At 39.2% G+C, this 15387-nt stretch overlaps 1 protein-coding gene across 1 annotated transcript in view; it reads right to left on the bottom strand.

Moving 5' to 3' along the window:
* Positions 1-8697: 8697 nt before the first annotated feature.
* Positions 8698-15387, bottom strand: part of LOC140232669 (uncharacterized) — an 85224-nt gene continuing 78534 nt past the window's right edge. Inside the window, exons 6-8 of the mRNA XM_072312774.1 lie at positions 12924-13012; positions 12682-12815; positions 8698-9614 (exon numbers count right to left, since the gene is read on the bottom strand). Coding sequence (XP_072168875.1) covers positions 8731-9614; positions 12682-12815; positions 12924-13012 — 1107 coding nt within the window. The 3' untranslated portion in view covers positions 8698-8730. The remainder of the gene's footprint in view (positions 9615-12681; positions 12816-12923; positions 13013-15387) is intronic.

Genomic DNA, 15387 nt, shown 5'->3' with positions numbered 1-15387 from the left:
GACAGTTCTCTCCTAATTCTTCTTCTAAGTTTTGTATTTCACTTCCCACACTGTGTGTTGTATTTTTCCATTCCTTTGGTCATGCAGTAGAAATTTTCCCAAATTTCCATCATCATGACTTTCATTAACTATTGTCATTTTGAGTAGCATTTAATTCTGAGAGAACACTCAAGCACTTGGAAGTGACCCTCCTGTGTAGGTTTATACACACACACATTCTCGTAAGATGCTTCAACTGGGGATATGATAATTTGCTGAAGGTAACTGGGCATGTTCCAAAACATGTATTTGTTTTTGAAAAAATTAATTGTTCTTCTTTGTGATAAATTGACTGAAGTTGAAATTGAAAAAAAAAAACAAAAACAAGCAAACATTAAAAATGATGAGGGTTAATGTAGTGTATAGGTGCAAACTTAACAATCGACACATGTAAAATGTTCACATTTCCCGATTTGATTAGTGTGAAAACTATTCTCCCAAATGCAGGTGCTAAATATGCAGAACGGGCATTTTTATTTCATTTATGTATGAAAAAGAAATTCAGAAATCAAATCAAATCAAATCAAATCAAAATCAAACATACCCCTAGGGTATACCCTGGGCCTTAAGAGGGCGCTGTTTTAATTTACTCTGTATGAATGGGCATATGCCAGGTGTGAAATGCATCCCCACTTGCCTGGAGTGAAACACTACAATATTCCCAATTTACAGTAACACAAACACACACACATCAACCTTATACCGCTTAATGCTTGAAGAAACACAGGCCACGACATTCGGCATAACGAAATCTGTAAGCAACTACCCAAAAATAAAGCAGCACAATGATGGTTCTTTTCACAACAGACAAAAACACCTTGAACAATTGAGGATTTTTTTTTTCAATGATTCAATTCATTATTATTTCTCTTTTTTTGGGCCGTCACGTTTACTCCATATGGCATCTCAATACAATATGACTTGCTAGTGACATCAATGGTACATGTTTTCAAACGATAAATTGCTCATCTTCATCATTAACATCTGGTCATTTTTTGTACAATTTTTCACATCGGGTTGATCACATATACACAGCACACATAATATAGTACAAATTGTCCTGTTTAATTAGTAATTTTTTTTTTTTTTTTGTCCTACACAGAACATAAATAGACATTCAATTCACATCAACGACCAAGTCTATCCAGCTACAGGACAGACTGCGAATAATAAGTTAATTAGGTTCATGAATTTACACCGAATATGCATACAAAAGTGGAAATTCTTTCTCTTTTTTTTTTCCTTCTTTAAAGACTTGGAGGGAGGTAAATATTATTGATAAAAAGAATATATAATATTCACATGTACCAAAACCTTGCAACATCTTCATTGGCTTCACTTTTGTTTTTTCTTCTGTAATCAATCAGCGAGCCCCATACCATTGCCCTACTCCAAAAAGTAGCCCAGCAGCTCATTACAGCTTGGCATGGTGAGACTCCATTACAGGTAGATAGGATGCTGCTGCTAGAAAAGGACCACAACGCTTGTAAATAATGACCCGTATTTCACTGCACATCTAAAAAATGGCCATTTAAAACTTCACACCAGCTGCGAAGCATTGGACACTTGGTTTCTCCTCATCCACTCGTCGCTCCATAAGGTAAAGGTAGAGCCACAAAACTTCAACATCACCTAAACGCAATGCACTACGACCTTATTACGTACTAGTATCAGACTGACCTGCTACAAAACGCGTTCGCACCTATTAAAACATGCAAAAGCTTTTTGTAGCTCTTGCAGATGCTGTGATTACAGGGAGAAAAAAGTTCTGACTCAAATAAAAAGTTATATATATTTCTCAATAAAGAAGAATCTATTGTAATAATATCCAGTATTAGTCTCTCAGGCCATAGATGGCGCAGACATAAAAAGAATTCATTTCTTAAAATGATTACATAGCACTGATAATACATTTCATATAACCATGTAATATCTAAAACCCTGCATTTTGTGAGGTCTCCCCAGCATTCATTCCAGGCCCTCTAAACACCATAACACTATGTAAAAATATCTGAAGATATGGTTAGTTAAACTCCATTGCAATTCTCGTTTATTTCCAATCATAAGCTGATGAATGTATAATATAACTTTCCTTGCTGCTCGCAATCAAACAAAATAAAATCATGAGAATATTTTGCCTGTAGCATCATGTAACACCAGCATAAAACATAAAAAAAAAAAAATGACAGAAAATGTACACCTGTCAGCAAAGACCCCTATGGAAACCAGTTCTGCTGATCAGGGTGTTCCACCCCATGAAGTTGCAATAAATTCAAATCAAATCAAATCAAAAAGAACTTTTGTAACTTGGAAACATAGACATACATAGCAGGAACTTTTGCACCAAATTTGGAATGTGGCATCAGGTATACCATGCATTCTTCACAATGGAAATTTAGGTGGGGGATTATAAGAATTGTTTAAAGCAATGATATGAGTAGGTAGAAACACTAAAATTTTAGTGGCTATGGAGAAAAGTACATATATGCTGTACATACCGGTACATTAAAACAAAAATGGATGTCAAAATAAACAAATGGTGAAACCAATACATTAGATGGCACAATCCCTCATGAATTTTCATCTCACCTCCCCCCCCCCCCCCCCCCCCCATATTTTACGCAGAAACCCGACTCAGCTAGACTGGAGGGATTGTGCACGTATCATTCCCAGCAGCCTGAATGACACATGCAGCATAGATAATGCATTCAAAATTTGAACTCTTCACACATTGTCCCATGCACACCCTCTGCCGAGAACTGCATGACACAACTTCACGAGTTGGATGGAATCGACTGATATACATCGGCAATACTGTACCTGCCATCAGCACAAATCTCTGAAATGTAGTTTTGCCCTGAGAAAGTCGAGGCAAAAGAAATAACCAATAATTAACAAAAAGAAAAGAAATGATAACTAAAATGCTATATTTCAGCAAAATTACTCATCAATCTGGAAAAAAAAAAGAGAATCAAGAAAAGAAAAGAAAAACCAAAACAAAACAAAATTTCCTTCAATTCATATTGACATATTGCAAGATGTCAACGCAGTTAATATTAGGTTTCACCAACGAAGCAAGTCCACAGGAGTTAAAAACTGTTGTAACAACTTGTCAGGGGCTAGGTAAGTGCCCTGCTACATGTGTGCCACACAAATAATAGTCCATGCAGTTGAATCACTTCATCGGAGAATAGTCATGACCCTCAGAGACACTCGGAGACAATACCCCTGAATTGCTTCATCCTCCAATACAATCTTCTGATTCTACTTCTACATACAAAGTTTGTGCTGCAGAATCCATACAGACAACCACTGTCAAAGTTGATGGAGCACACTGCTATGCAAGTATGATAAACTTTTCCCACCCTCCGTCAATCTCACCCCCCCCCCCAAGAAAAAAAAAACAACAAAAAACACAGCTGATCATTGCTAATACGTAAAAACAAAACACAAAACAATTTGCCCACAAACTTTTCCTCGATTCTATGGCATCGACTATGCTTCGATCACAGCAAAACAATTTCACAAGCTGTTAACGGAGTTCCTTTTTTTCAGGACACTGTTAGGTGTACTTGCAGACGAATTTCTTCCTAAAATATAACAGGATATTCAACTTGAATCACAATAATTAAGTAATCGCATTTGAGCCCAAGACAAATTAGGCACTGCCATCCAATCTACTCATTCTGTATCTTGCTAAATGGAGATTTCTTTCAGCAAAACCTGACAATCCAACCTCACCACCCCCCCCCCAAAAAAAAAAGAGTAAGTAAAGCTAAAATTCAGATAGAGAAAAAAACAAACATATCAATGAAACCTTGTGAACAAAGAGTTACTGAAAAGATGTAGATTCAGAAAACCAGTAACATTAATAAACACTGTGACATGTCCACATGTACAAGCCAACCACCGACACACTGTAACACACTATGATCCATCGAAGTTTTCTCCAAAATATAAATATAATCTCTTTTGGTTGACCATGTTGAGGGTTGAAATACGTATAGATGTATATATATTGGACCTGTATACATCGACAAAAACAGCATTTTTACATTTCATACTGTTGTTGTTTTTTTTCTTAGCGTCAGATACAACTGAGTTCCACACACATCATTTTTCATTCTACAAGGGAAGACTTACAGTCACATTGTTTCTGTTTCTAAAAATAAACCACCAATATGCTCACAAAGAGCTCAGAACACTAAAAACAGAGACAACAACACGTGTGCAGTGTTTACACCAACTGCTAATCTTTGATTGTGTGATCGCAGTGACTGTGAGATTGTAACGTGAGCAGAAGAAAACGGAGAGATGATTACCACTGTAGCATTCTCACGCGCGACTGGCGACGCTGAAACATCGTGAAGTGACGGTGTGTGTATAAGGGAGACAAGATGGACACACATCATACAAAAACAGCTTGATTAAGTTTCCTGTCTAGTTTTGTTTTGTGTGTTCATTGGTCTGATGTTGTTTGTTTGTTTGTTTGTTTGTTTGCTTTTTTTTTTGGGGGGGGGGCATGAGAGAGAAATGCAAGGGATGGGTGTAGAGCAGCCCCCTCCTGTCCTCAAAGATTAACCATCAAACAAGACTTTACCACAGTCCCTTGTCCATGCCTGAGAGAGAAGAGATCTAGATAGGGCCACAGCACACTATACGACTTCCGGTCGCACGACCGACAGACTTTGGATCCGAAATAAATCACAACAGCCTCAGAATAAATACGCTCGTTTATTTCAGATCCAAAGTGGGTCAGTTGTGCAACCCAAAGTTGTAATAGTGTGCCTTAAGATTGCTTAAATCAATTTTTTTTTAAAATCTTTTTTCCTCCAGTCAACAGCACAATGTAGTGCAGGGATAGCCCCATATATTTCCATTGCATTTGTGCAAACAGATAGAAATGGCCACAGGAATAGGAAAAACATCATGTTTTACATTTAATTTCTGTAACAAACTAACCTTATCATTCATCAGTGTAATGATTGACCAACTTATTAAAGAAATCCGTTTGTGATTCAAACCAACAAGAACAATTTTAAAACCATCTTTAAAAAAGAAGAAGAAATACATATGTATTGAGACATCAAGTAAAGATGTGAAATTTGCAGTCATAAAAACAAATTTACACAATCATTTCTCACAAATGTCCACATACAAACTGAACACTAAATACTTCACTCATATCATCGCATATTAAATAAAAACCTTTGCATTCTGAGCATCAATATATATTAATGTTTTCTGATATACACATAGATTTACGCACAAGTAAAAGAACTTGACACAGCGGGGACAGCAAAGAGAGGAAACAATGTACAGACCACACTGTCAGCAAATGTGCACCAGCAGAGAAACATGAGAATTTTGACAAAATTTCAAAACATTTCCGAGGAATATATGGTAGGATACCACACAGCATTCTCTCCCGTTTCGTGGTATCTTCTTCAAGCTCTGGACCAGCAGAACCCAAATATCTACAATCATGGCAGAATATGACTCTTTTTGTTTTAAAAGGTATCATCAGAAACAGACACCACAGTGAGAAAGACATTTTCAGGGAGAACATACAAACACCGCTGAGTACATACAAAGAGTCTTGTTGGGAACTCCTGCTGGTTTACATAATGATGTGACATGTTTAACAAAAACCTCACAGATGATGAAACAAACATGTTTGAAAAATGGGAAAAAAAGGGACAGGCTGGCATTAATGCACTGTGCTTAAATACATGCACAAAACCCAACACTTTCATGTGCACTCTGCTACAGTAATTAGCACTCGAACACAACATGGCTTTGGGTTGGACAGTACCTCCATTAAAGCATGTGCACGGCAGACATATTTGCGCCAATGCTGGGCAGCTTCGATTTGCACAACTAACGAGAGCTGCCATGTAAAATGCACTGACCACGGCCCAATCTACACGCAAATGCCTGTCCACCTAAAAAATAAAAAGATAAAAACTTTAAAAAACAACAAACAAACAAAAAAACTAAGCAAGATGTTTCAGTCTTGGCATTTCCTGGACTGCAATGTGATGATGAGGGCACCATTACATAATCACATTTAAATCACAACGTAGAATAACCTAATTCACATTTGCAAGACTGACATCGTCATGCCTTGTCATTCTTATATAGACACATGAGCACAAGGTTTCAGAGTCTGTTTCATGTCACAGATCCCATTGGGTGTACATATATAAACTGCAAAACCTACTCATAAGCTGATCATTAGTAGCTGGTAATCTGTTACTTGTACCTTTTGTTCTAGACTACAGTGCAGTTTGAGTGTGCGCAACTCAGCATCATCCACAGTGGAATCGTACATGTGGGGCTACTCTTTGTGGGTACTCCATCCTGTATGCTCATTACACTACACTATTAATAAGGTTCGCATTGCAACATGTTATGCAGAGAAGACAAAGAGCTCATTTCTTGACATTTCTAGGATAATTAACACAATCTGAAGGACACAGGTGGCAGATGGCGAAATATACTCCTGCCGATTCTCGTCCCTAGTGAGAGCGATGACCAATGAGGGAATGTACTGTGATCAGGGTTTAGTGGTTTTATGCCTTTGAAACGTCACCTCATTATCGAATATCCAGCAAAAAAACACATCGGCGCACAAAGGTTGCCACAGAGCGCAAGAAGAACAATTCACGAGGGTGTACACAAACTTTCTAAAGTCAATCCTCACACGGAGCGGGGAGATTCAATATATCCAAAGCAAGGTTCCTCTTTCTGCTACACAAACTCTCAAGTAAGCATTCCCAACTTCTCCAAGAACAATACCTTCATGTTACCACAATGATATTATTATCATTGTTACTATTACTATTACGACAAGGCCCTGCCAGGTATATGATGCATTTAGTGAAAAAAGACTAAGCCGCAATTAGGCATGGTGCCTTTTACAACACCATATATGGCAAAAGGGGGTGATATTATTTCACATGACCTTGGGGAGTGACAGGTAAGATAGCCACTTTGACATTATCAAAACCTCAGTGTCATCTTAGTGACAGATATATGTCTGGCTGTTTAAATCAGCATAATTTCATCAGCAGGAGGTGGTTAGAATTTAGTACTTTTTAGGTTAAAAATTATCAAAATTATCTTCTTATTTTTTTAAAGTGTACATGACTATGGCAAAGATTACATCACTTTTTCGAAACAAACCAAATACTGGTGACATTCTTCATAACTGCTCCTGATAAAATCTCAGTGTTGGATTGTCATACACATATGTGCACATTAAAAACAAAAATCAACGAAGAACTGCGTATTGGACAAAGGTTATGAATGCTCAGCATTTCATTGCTGCAAATATATTTCCCATTCCAAATACACACACACACAGACACACAACAACACCTAATACACACAACCACATCTTTAAGCAGCCATAAATGAAAAGAGCAGAATAACGCTCATCAGTGTGGAAAGCAGCCGAGAATCATGCAAACATGTTTTTTTTCTTCACCAAATTGCTACTGGCACAAACGAATGGGCAGCTTTTACAAGTGGCATACCATTAACAACAATGGTGCTAAATCGATGCATGCCAACTGTGTGATGTGAATCAAACCATTTCTTGCATCACGAAAGCAGCATAGAACATAATACAAACAGTCTTTATGTCAACAAACATACCGGTAACTACAACAATCGAACTAATGAACAAAAACTAGTTTCTCCTTTGTCTTTCCATGGTGTATACTCTACTCACAAGAATCATGTGTGATTTCATACGCAGAACACTGTAAGTGACCATGTTTTAGAATGTGTGTTGGCACACAGTTATACTTTGAAATGTGTGCTCATACAAGCAGCTGCTTTTTTTTTGGGGGGGGGGAAGAGAAATCTACAATAATACATTGATTTCTAAAGAAAACATTCATAGTCATGCAGTCTAGAACAAGGTATTGAGATTTATATTGGTAACTGATCTCTTAAAATTGAATAAATAACTTACAAAAAGTTTATTCAACAACATAAATTAATTAAGCCTACAAACTTGATAAAACTGTGCAGCCAAACTTAAATTTTGAATCTCGTCAAAAACAAGTATCAATGCTGATATTTAACATATGTGTCGCTGTAAGTAAAACAATGATCTGATAAACAATGAGCACTAATCACTAGTTTTGATCTGATTACGAGTTTAGGTGAAGCCTTTCTCCACCGCATAAATCAAAGTGTTTCCTGACATAGTGGACAGAGAATTCTTTCTGTGTTCACTGGTGTCCTGCTACGTGAATGGGTGGTACAGGATTGTATGTCCACTTACCGGTCAAGCCTCATACCCTTATCTTGTTGACAGTGATAAATCTGTTGGGTCAACCGGTAGGTGGACACTTCAGTGTGGTCAGGTGTGCAATGTCAAGGTTTTCCTGGTCTGACTCTAATCTAAAACCTCCATGTGTGGGTACGATATCATCAGCACTCATCACAACATGAACGCTACCTATCACAATTGAGTTAACTATGATTCTACACACAGTGTTTAGACCTGGTGAGTGCAGACAGTGCATCAATGGTGTGTTGAAGCTTGTAGCATCTGAGGAAATTGGCATTCAATAAGTAGAGAACTTAATGAACTGATGCCATGCACAGAGATTTGCTGCTGGCATGTACAGTGGCTGGTGGGTTATTTTTTGTCACATTTGTTGTAATTTCCTGTTAGATCAGGCGACAGCAGTTGCTTTCTACCTTCTTGTTTGGGTCTTTCTTGGTGCGGCTGTCATGGCCGTTGGCGCTGATGATGCGGTTGCGCTTCTTGCGGATGTCGCGCCCCTCCTTGGAGGTGCGCCGCGGCAGGTTGCTGTTGAGGTCAAGGTTGAGCTTCTCGCTCAGGTTGGAGCTGTCCCGCTTCAGGCTCGCCTTGGAGGGGGACGCGTGCACGTGCTTGGGCTTCTCCCCGTTCTTTGGAATGATGTAGAGGTTGCTGTCCGACCGCGTCACATTGTCCTTGCGCAGGTTGTTTTTGCGCGACCACGTCTTGGAGTCAGCGTTGGGGTCGTCTGAGTCACTGGGCGTGTTGTTGGCTGGGTCGATGGCATATTTGCTGATGCTGTAGGAGCTGGAGGAATTGGAGGAGTTCACACTCAGGTTGCTCATCTTCAAGCTCTCTCGCAGTTCATTGCTCTTCTTGCGTTCCTTCCCCGAGCCTTTTGTCCCGCTCCCCGACTTGCTGTTCCCGTCACTCGTCCCTGATTCACTAGCTTTTCCCGCACTTCCATTCTGCTTCCCTCCACCACTGGCGCCGCCGCCCCCATGGGCGTTCCCCCCGCCTCCTTCACTCCCTGAGCTAGGTGGGCCGTCTCTGCTGCCTCGCCGGTGTGACGTGTTTGGCAGATCAAACCTGTCCGACCTCCGCCGCGACTCCGAGTCGTCGTCACTGGCATCCGAGGAACTGTAGCCACCTCGTGGGGGCGGCGTGAACTTCTTACTGCTGGGTTTGATTTGACGGACATTGTCTGTACTAGTGATAGTTTTGTGTTGCCTGGTGTCACGGGGAGGTAATCTTCGCAGCATCCCTCGGTCTTCATCCGATTCATATTCATCTACACACAGAAAAAAGAGAACAACAAATCAATACTGCAGAACATGCCCCATAATCCTCAGTATAACATAGCATGATCTGATATAGCAGTTGGCAATGGAAATGTTATATTTTCTCTTCATACTTGAGAAATAGGTCAACGACAGTGACTTTAAATATAGGCAGTACTGGTACTTTTTTTTTTGTATCACTGGGCTGTGTTCTCTCTCACTCTCTTCTTTTCTCGCTCTCTCCTCTCTTTTCTGTTTTGAAATGAAAATATTAAAAAAAAAAAAAAAAATTTGGGAGCTTTTTAGGAAACAAGGGCCAGTGCCATAATACAGAATGGGTCATTTTGAATGCTGCTACATATTCAAAAATCTATTTTACCTCAGGGTGTGGGAATACAAATTGGCAGCATTTCTGAGGCATAAAAGCACTGAAAAAATGTGATGTATCAAGAGCTACACACTACGTGGATTCTTTGTTGAATCCCATCAGCTGCCTTTACATGGCAGCATCATTTTGTATCAAATTGTGAAGAATAAAAGAAGCCAGCTTTGGTTTATTCACACAGAACACTCGTTCCCCTCCCCATCTCCTTTACCAAAAACAAAAAAGAAGAAGGAATGCATACAAATCGGCCATAATGAAGTCTCCATGTGTATTATACTTTGTGAAAATGATAGAACATGCATATATTCTTCACTTCAGATGAGGAGAGAGAACAGACATGGAAGTTTGGCAAGAAGCTACAAGAAATTCTAATTTAATTGAAAACAAATCATACACAGCCAAGCACTCAATACACAAATAACCATATCTAATTACTTCAATTGCTCAGCACTGCAAAGCTCACAGACAAAGGGTCTGTACCAATGTATGCTGCACAGCTCACAGCTTCATAAGACCTCCCTATGACTCAATAAGATGAACACTGCTGACAATCCATGTTGCCAAAGCACTCACTGGCTCCTACAAGTGCAGCTGGGGTGTTTGTGTAATGTATAGAAATAATTCATGGCGGCCGGCACTCATGTAGGCGATATTTCCAAGGCAGCGATATTTGGACGCTTGCAACCAATATATAATGAGAGGAAATCTGGGACGATTCATTCTCATACCACGTTCATTCCCTCCAAATGCCCCCCCCCCCACACACACACAAAGTCCACATACACACACACACACACACAAACAAACAAACACATACACACACACACACACACACACAGAGTCCACATTTCATTAGATATTATTCTTATTAAACAATCAAAATAGTGCAAGGTGTTAAATATCTACATGTATGTTTTGCAAAACACATCTACACAATTTGGATTCCCAAATCTACAGTCAACCATGTGAAACACCAATGGTGTACGCTTGTGCTGATAGTTTGATATCTACATGAGATAAGAAAATAATGTGTTATTTTGTTGAATGAGGTGGAGTAAGGTGGGTATAGATCAGTTGATTTGAGCATGCATTCCGTTTTTTTTCTTCTCCCTTTTAATCTTGCCATCTATTGCTATATCCAACACCCACAGAGGCCAGAACTCATTACATGAACAGGATCAACAATTTGTGAAGCCATAATACAAACAACAGCAAATGGAAGGTCATAAACTCCGGTCATTCCCACACTGGGGTGACCTGAATGGATATAAGGTGATAACACACAGTTTACTGTAGACACACAGCGCAAGGAGGACACAACAGGACAATGTGAAGATACTACTGCTATGTAGCAATGTACATAAAGAATGTATTGTGATTCAATGAAAAAATGTGCATGTGTTTGTATGTGTGTGTGTGTGTGTAAGTACATGTATGTATGCACAAATATGTACAGATATGTATTCTATTCACAAACATATAGGTATATGATGACATAAATGGTACCCTGGGGTACCAGAAAAAAATCGGCCATTTTGTTGAATTATTTATTTATTTTTTTAGGGCTGTACCCTGGGTTACCAAAAAGTGGGAAATTAATTTTTTTGTGTGTGATTAATTCTTCAACATTCAATTATGGCCATTGTTCTTATCCCCGGCGTCACTGGCCTTCTGAAACACCTCCAGAACATCGGCGGCCCCTTCCTTCCCCAACTTCCGAGTGGCGCGAAGCCTCGCGTTTTCCAGCCTCTCCTCTCTGGAAATTTTCCTTCTTTTCCGGCCCTTTCCTTTCAGTGCGGCATAGCCCCCATCACCTGCTGGCATTTTTGCAGCTTGATCCTAATTGCGAAAGGATATTTTGTTCGGCACAAAGTGCACAAAGCTTACAAAATTACGGGATCGAAACTACGTCTACGAGATCGTAACTTTGGCACAGCTAGCGGGCTATTATAATAGTGCGTGTAGTCAGTGCATGAAGCGCTATACTGAGTATCGCACCGTACCACGGGTCAGTACAGTGCGCATACATAACGCAGTAACTCTGCGGTTGTACTCGAGTGAACGTGAGATGGCGCTACACAACGTGGTACCCCGGGTTACTACGATACCCCGGGGTAGCGCGTGGTGCATCATATATCGACGGCTGAAAACCAGAAGGGCTTTACATCAGTTTTGAGGGGTATTGAGTTAATTGCATCATATTATAGAGCTTGATCTCCTCTACATTATGGTGTAAATTTTAAATTATTTTCATTTTCAGTAAAATGTTAAAAATAAAAACCATAAGGGGGCTATTTTGCCCTGTATTTGAAACAATGCTTATAAATCTACCCACTTTTGACTGAATTAACTTTTCATTTCATGAAAATTGATTGTTCAGTTATTATTGATGCTCAAATCTTAAAACGCGCAAGTGCCCTTCTGATTCTCAGCTGATGATATGTGAATGTGTGTGTGTGTATGCATGTATGTGCGTATGTTCTGTATGTATGCATATTGTATGTACAACTTATATGTACAGTGTGTGCATATAAATATGCACCTTATTATGTCTGCATATCTATGTAATACATATATCTGAATGAATGAATGAATGAATCTATAGGAGTATTGATACAACAAATACTGAAATCCAAACAGAGGGAAAGTGGATAAACTATTGTCCCCAGATGGAGCGGGTAGACCATTCTTACCTTCCTCTTCCGTGATTTGGTTCAGTACTGATGTGCAGATCTTGGACTGGAGGGTGGACCGATTGCTATTGTTGGACTGACGGCCCCCTCCACTCCCCCCTCCTCCTCCTCCTCCTCCTGCTCCTCCCGCACTGCTGCAACCACTGCCGGTGCCACCACTACTGCTGCCCCCACAGCTGGTTCCCTTGCTGTTGTTGGGCCCTGGGTCCCCCGCCACGACCTCCTGGGGTGAGGGCGAGGGCGGGGTGGGTTCGTGGGGGTCGGAAAGATCGTCAAAGTTCACCATCGGGTCTTGGTCCTCATCCTCAGCAACATGTTGGTACTCATCCTCCTGAGCAAACAAAATATTAAGAAAATAAATCACATATGATGACTGAGTATGCTTCTCAGGACATTCAATTCCTAGGTTTAAAATACTGGTGTAAAATGAGCTGACATCTTGAGTGAACTGCTCCCCTTAGTGTAGACTTCTTGGTCATGTTGCTGTCAATGTTAGAGCATTACGCACCTACATTGTGTTGTACGAGAAATTTTCATGTTCCATGTTTCTCTAACGACTCTGCTCACAGAAAAGCGGGGAAACTATAGATGTTTTCAGACAGCAGCAGAAATATGTAGATGTCTGCATAAAAAAAAACCCACTGTATCAATTCATTGAGGCCATCTGTTTTCCTATACAGATGAAATTTTATTGCTTGAGTGAAAATTCTGATTAAGCAGTTAGTCATGGACCTTTCCTTTATGTCATTATCTCTGAAAAGTGCACAGTATCTGGTTTCTAAATGGTAAATAGTATCAGGGGGAAATAAAGAGTTTGAAGTTTTCAAAATATATGGAGTCATATCTCTTACATCACAAGCAGGAAAGAAAATAAAAACCGTTTACATATCACTGACAGATGTCATTTCACATGAAATCATGAGCACTTGCTACACAACAGCTGATAAGGAATCTCATGTGTTTTGCCAAAACATGATTGGACCTTGACACTTTTTGGGGACTCTCCCCTACATCATGTTATACAAACACTTCACAAGGGAATTTGGAACCAGACTCCACACTGCAAAATTAGACACCTTACATTCAAGTTGACTGTAGTATCTTCTATGCTGAAGTTTTACACTTTTCATGATCTCGTGATTTGGGTCTAAATCACATGGTGAAATACAACGAAGTGTTGGAAGCTATTACTTCAACACTGTTTCCTGTTGAAAAAAATCATTTACTTAAAAGCCTAAATCTAAACTCAAACAATCTCACCAATACAGAGCATTAGTTTAAACTCAATAACTCTCACCTATACAGAACATTATAATTCCCTCTCAAAATCATTGCAGCTACAGAATGATTCTCAATGAAGGATGTAAGCTCTCTTTATATTGAATTCTCTTGAGCAAAAACCAGAAAACTTTGAAAAGATTTCCCTGGAGGCCAATGGTAGAATTATCATGTGATGTCATCATTATTCCCTTGAATTAGTCTTTCTAATATCATTTGTCTTCTCCCATATTTGTCCTGTATTGTGGTAAATCAGATGTTATTTATTCATAAATAATAATAATAAATATGAAGCTTCCAATGCTTTGTTTGCTCTTCTACGTATTTTTTTAATACCTCAGTCAATTCAATCAGAGAGTGAAGTTTCCTTTAATATCTCATGAAACGCAATAAGAAAAAAAAAGTTGCTGTATGCAGACTTAGTATGACACTGTGAGGTATCACATGTTTTCAATCTTGTCATGATTAACAGACGGGTCGTGTTCCTCTTCCTTGTTCATATGAACATATGTTGTACATTGTACATGACGATGACAATATGCTGCCAAAGTACAAGTTATCTGCTAAAAACATTCATCACCCACTGGTTCAAGGGGTCGACTAGTCTCATCTGCAAACCTTGTTACATTCAAATTATTCTTTTCCATTGCTGGGCTTTGGTATTCATGTGAAACATAGAGAAACATAAAGAATCATTACATGGCACACTTCATGCTGTCCTCCTTTTCTGACCCTTATTATCATGACAATTGATGATAATAATAAAGATGTTGAAGATTATTATAATAATGGAATTACAATCATTTTTAAGAGTGGAAGTACAATTACGAGTATGATTAATATTAACAATTAGTATATTATAGCAATTAATCGTAACAATTGATAGTAATAAAGATGTTGATAATTACAATGATAGAATAACAATTATCATCATCATTAGCAGTACTGTAAGTATAGTGAGGTGCCCGCACCTCGTCAGGGGCCCGAATACCGTCACCCCACTTAAAATTGTTTTAGGCGCACTTTACAAAAATTTATGCCCGGGACTGTGTTCAGTACGCTTGAAACTTGGCAGGGCTACCACAACCAAGCAAATTATGGTGAAAACCGAACAGTTTTTCCGCGAAAATCTGAAATTTTAATCAGAATACGTGTAATATAAGTATCACCACTGTCCCCGCATGCATCTTTTACGTGTATGTCTATGGGAGCATCACGGTCATCCGCATACGTCTTTTACATGCTTTGTCTATGGGAGCGCGGGTGATGAGTTGCGGGCCCCTTCCTTAGCGCGCAACTTTTACGCATCATTCGCGTTTGACGACGATAGCTGCAAATTTTCAATATCAATCAGTGAACTTGTGATTCCATTGGAATTTTCAGCATTTATCCTGTATGTAAGTTGAATTTCAGTGGCAAAATGTGATT

Source organism: Diadema setosum, chromosome 9 (assembly GCF_964275005.1).
Source record: "Diadema setosum chromosome 9, eeDiaSeto1, whole genome shotgun sequence".
NCBI classification, from domain to species: domain Eukaryota; kingdom Metazoa; phylum Echinodermata; class Echinoidea; order Diadematoida; family Diadematidae; genus Diadema; species Diadema setosum.
Note: the sequence above shows the minus strand (reverse complement) of the source record. Positions and strands in the feature narration are given on the sequence as shown.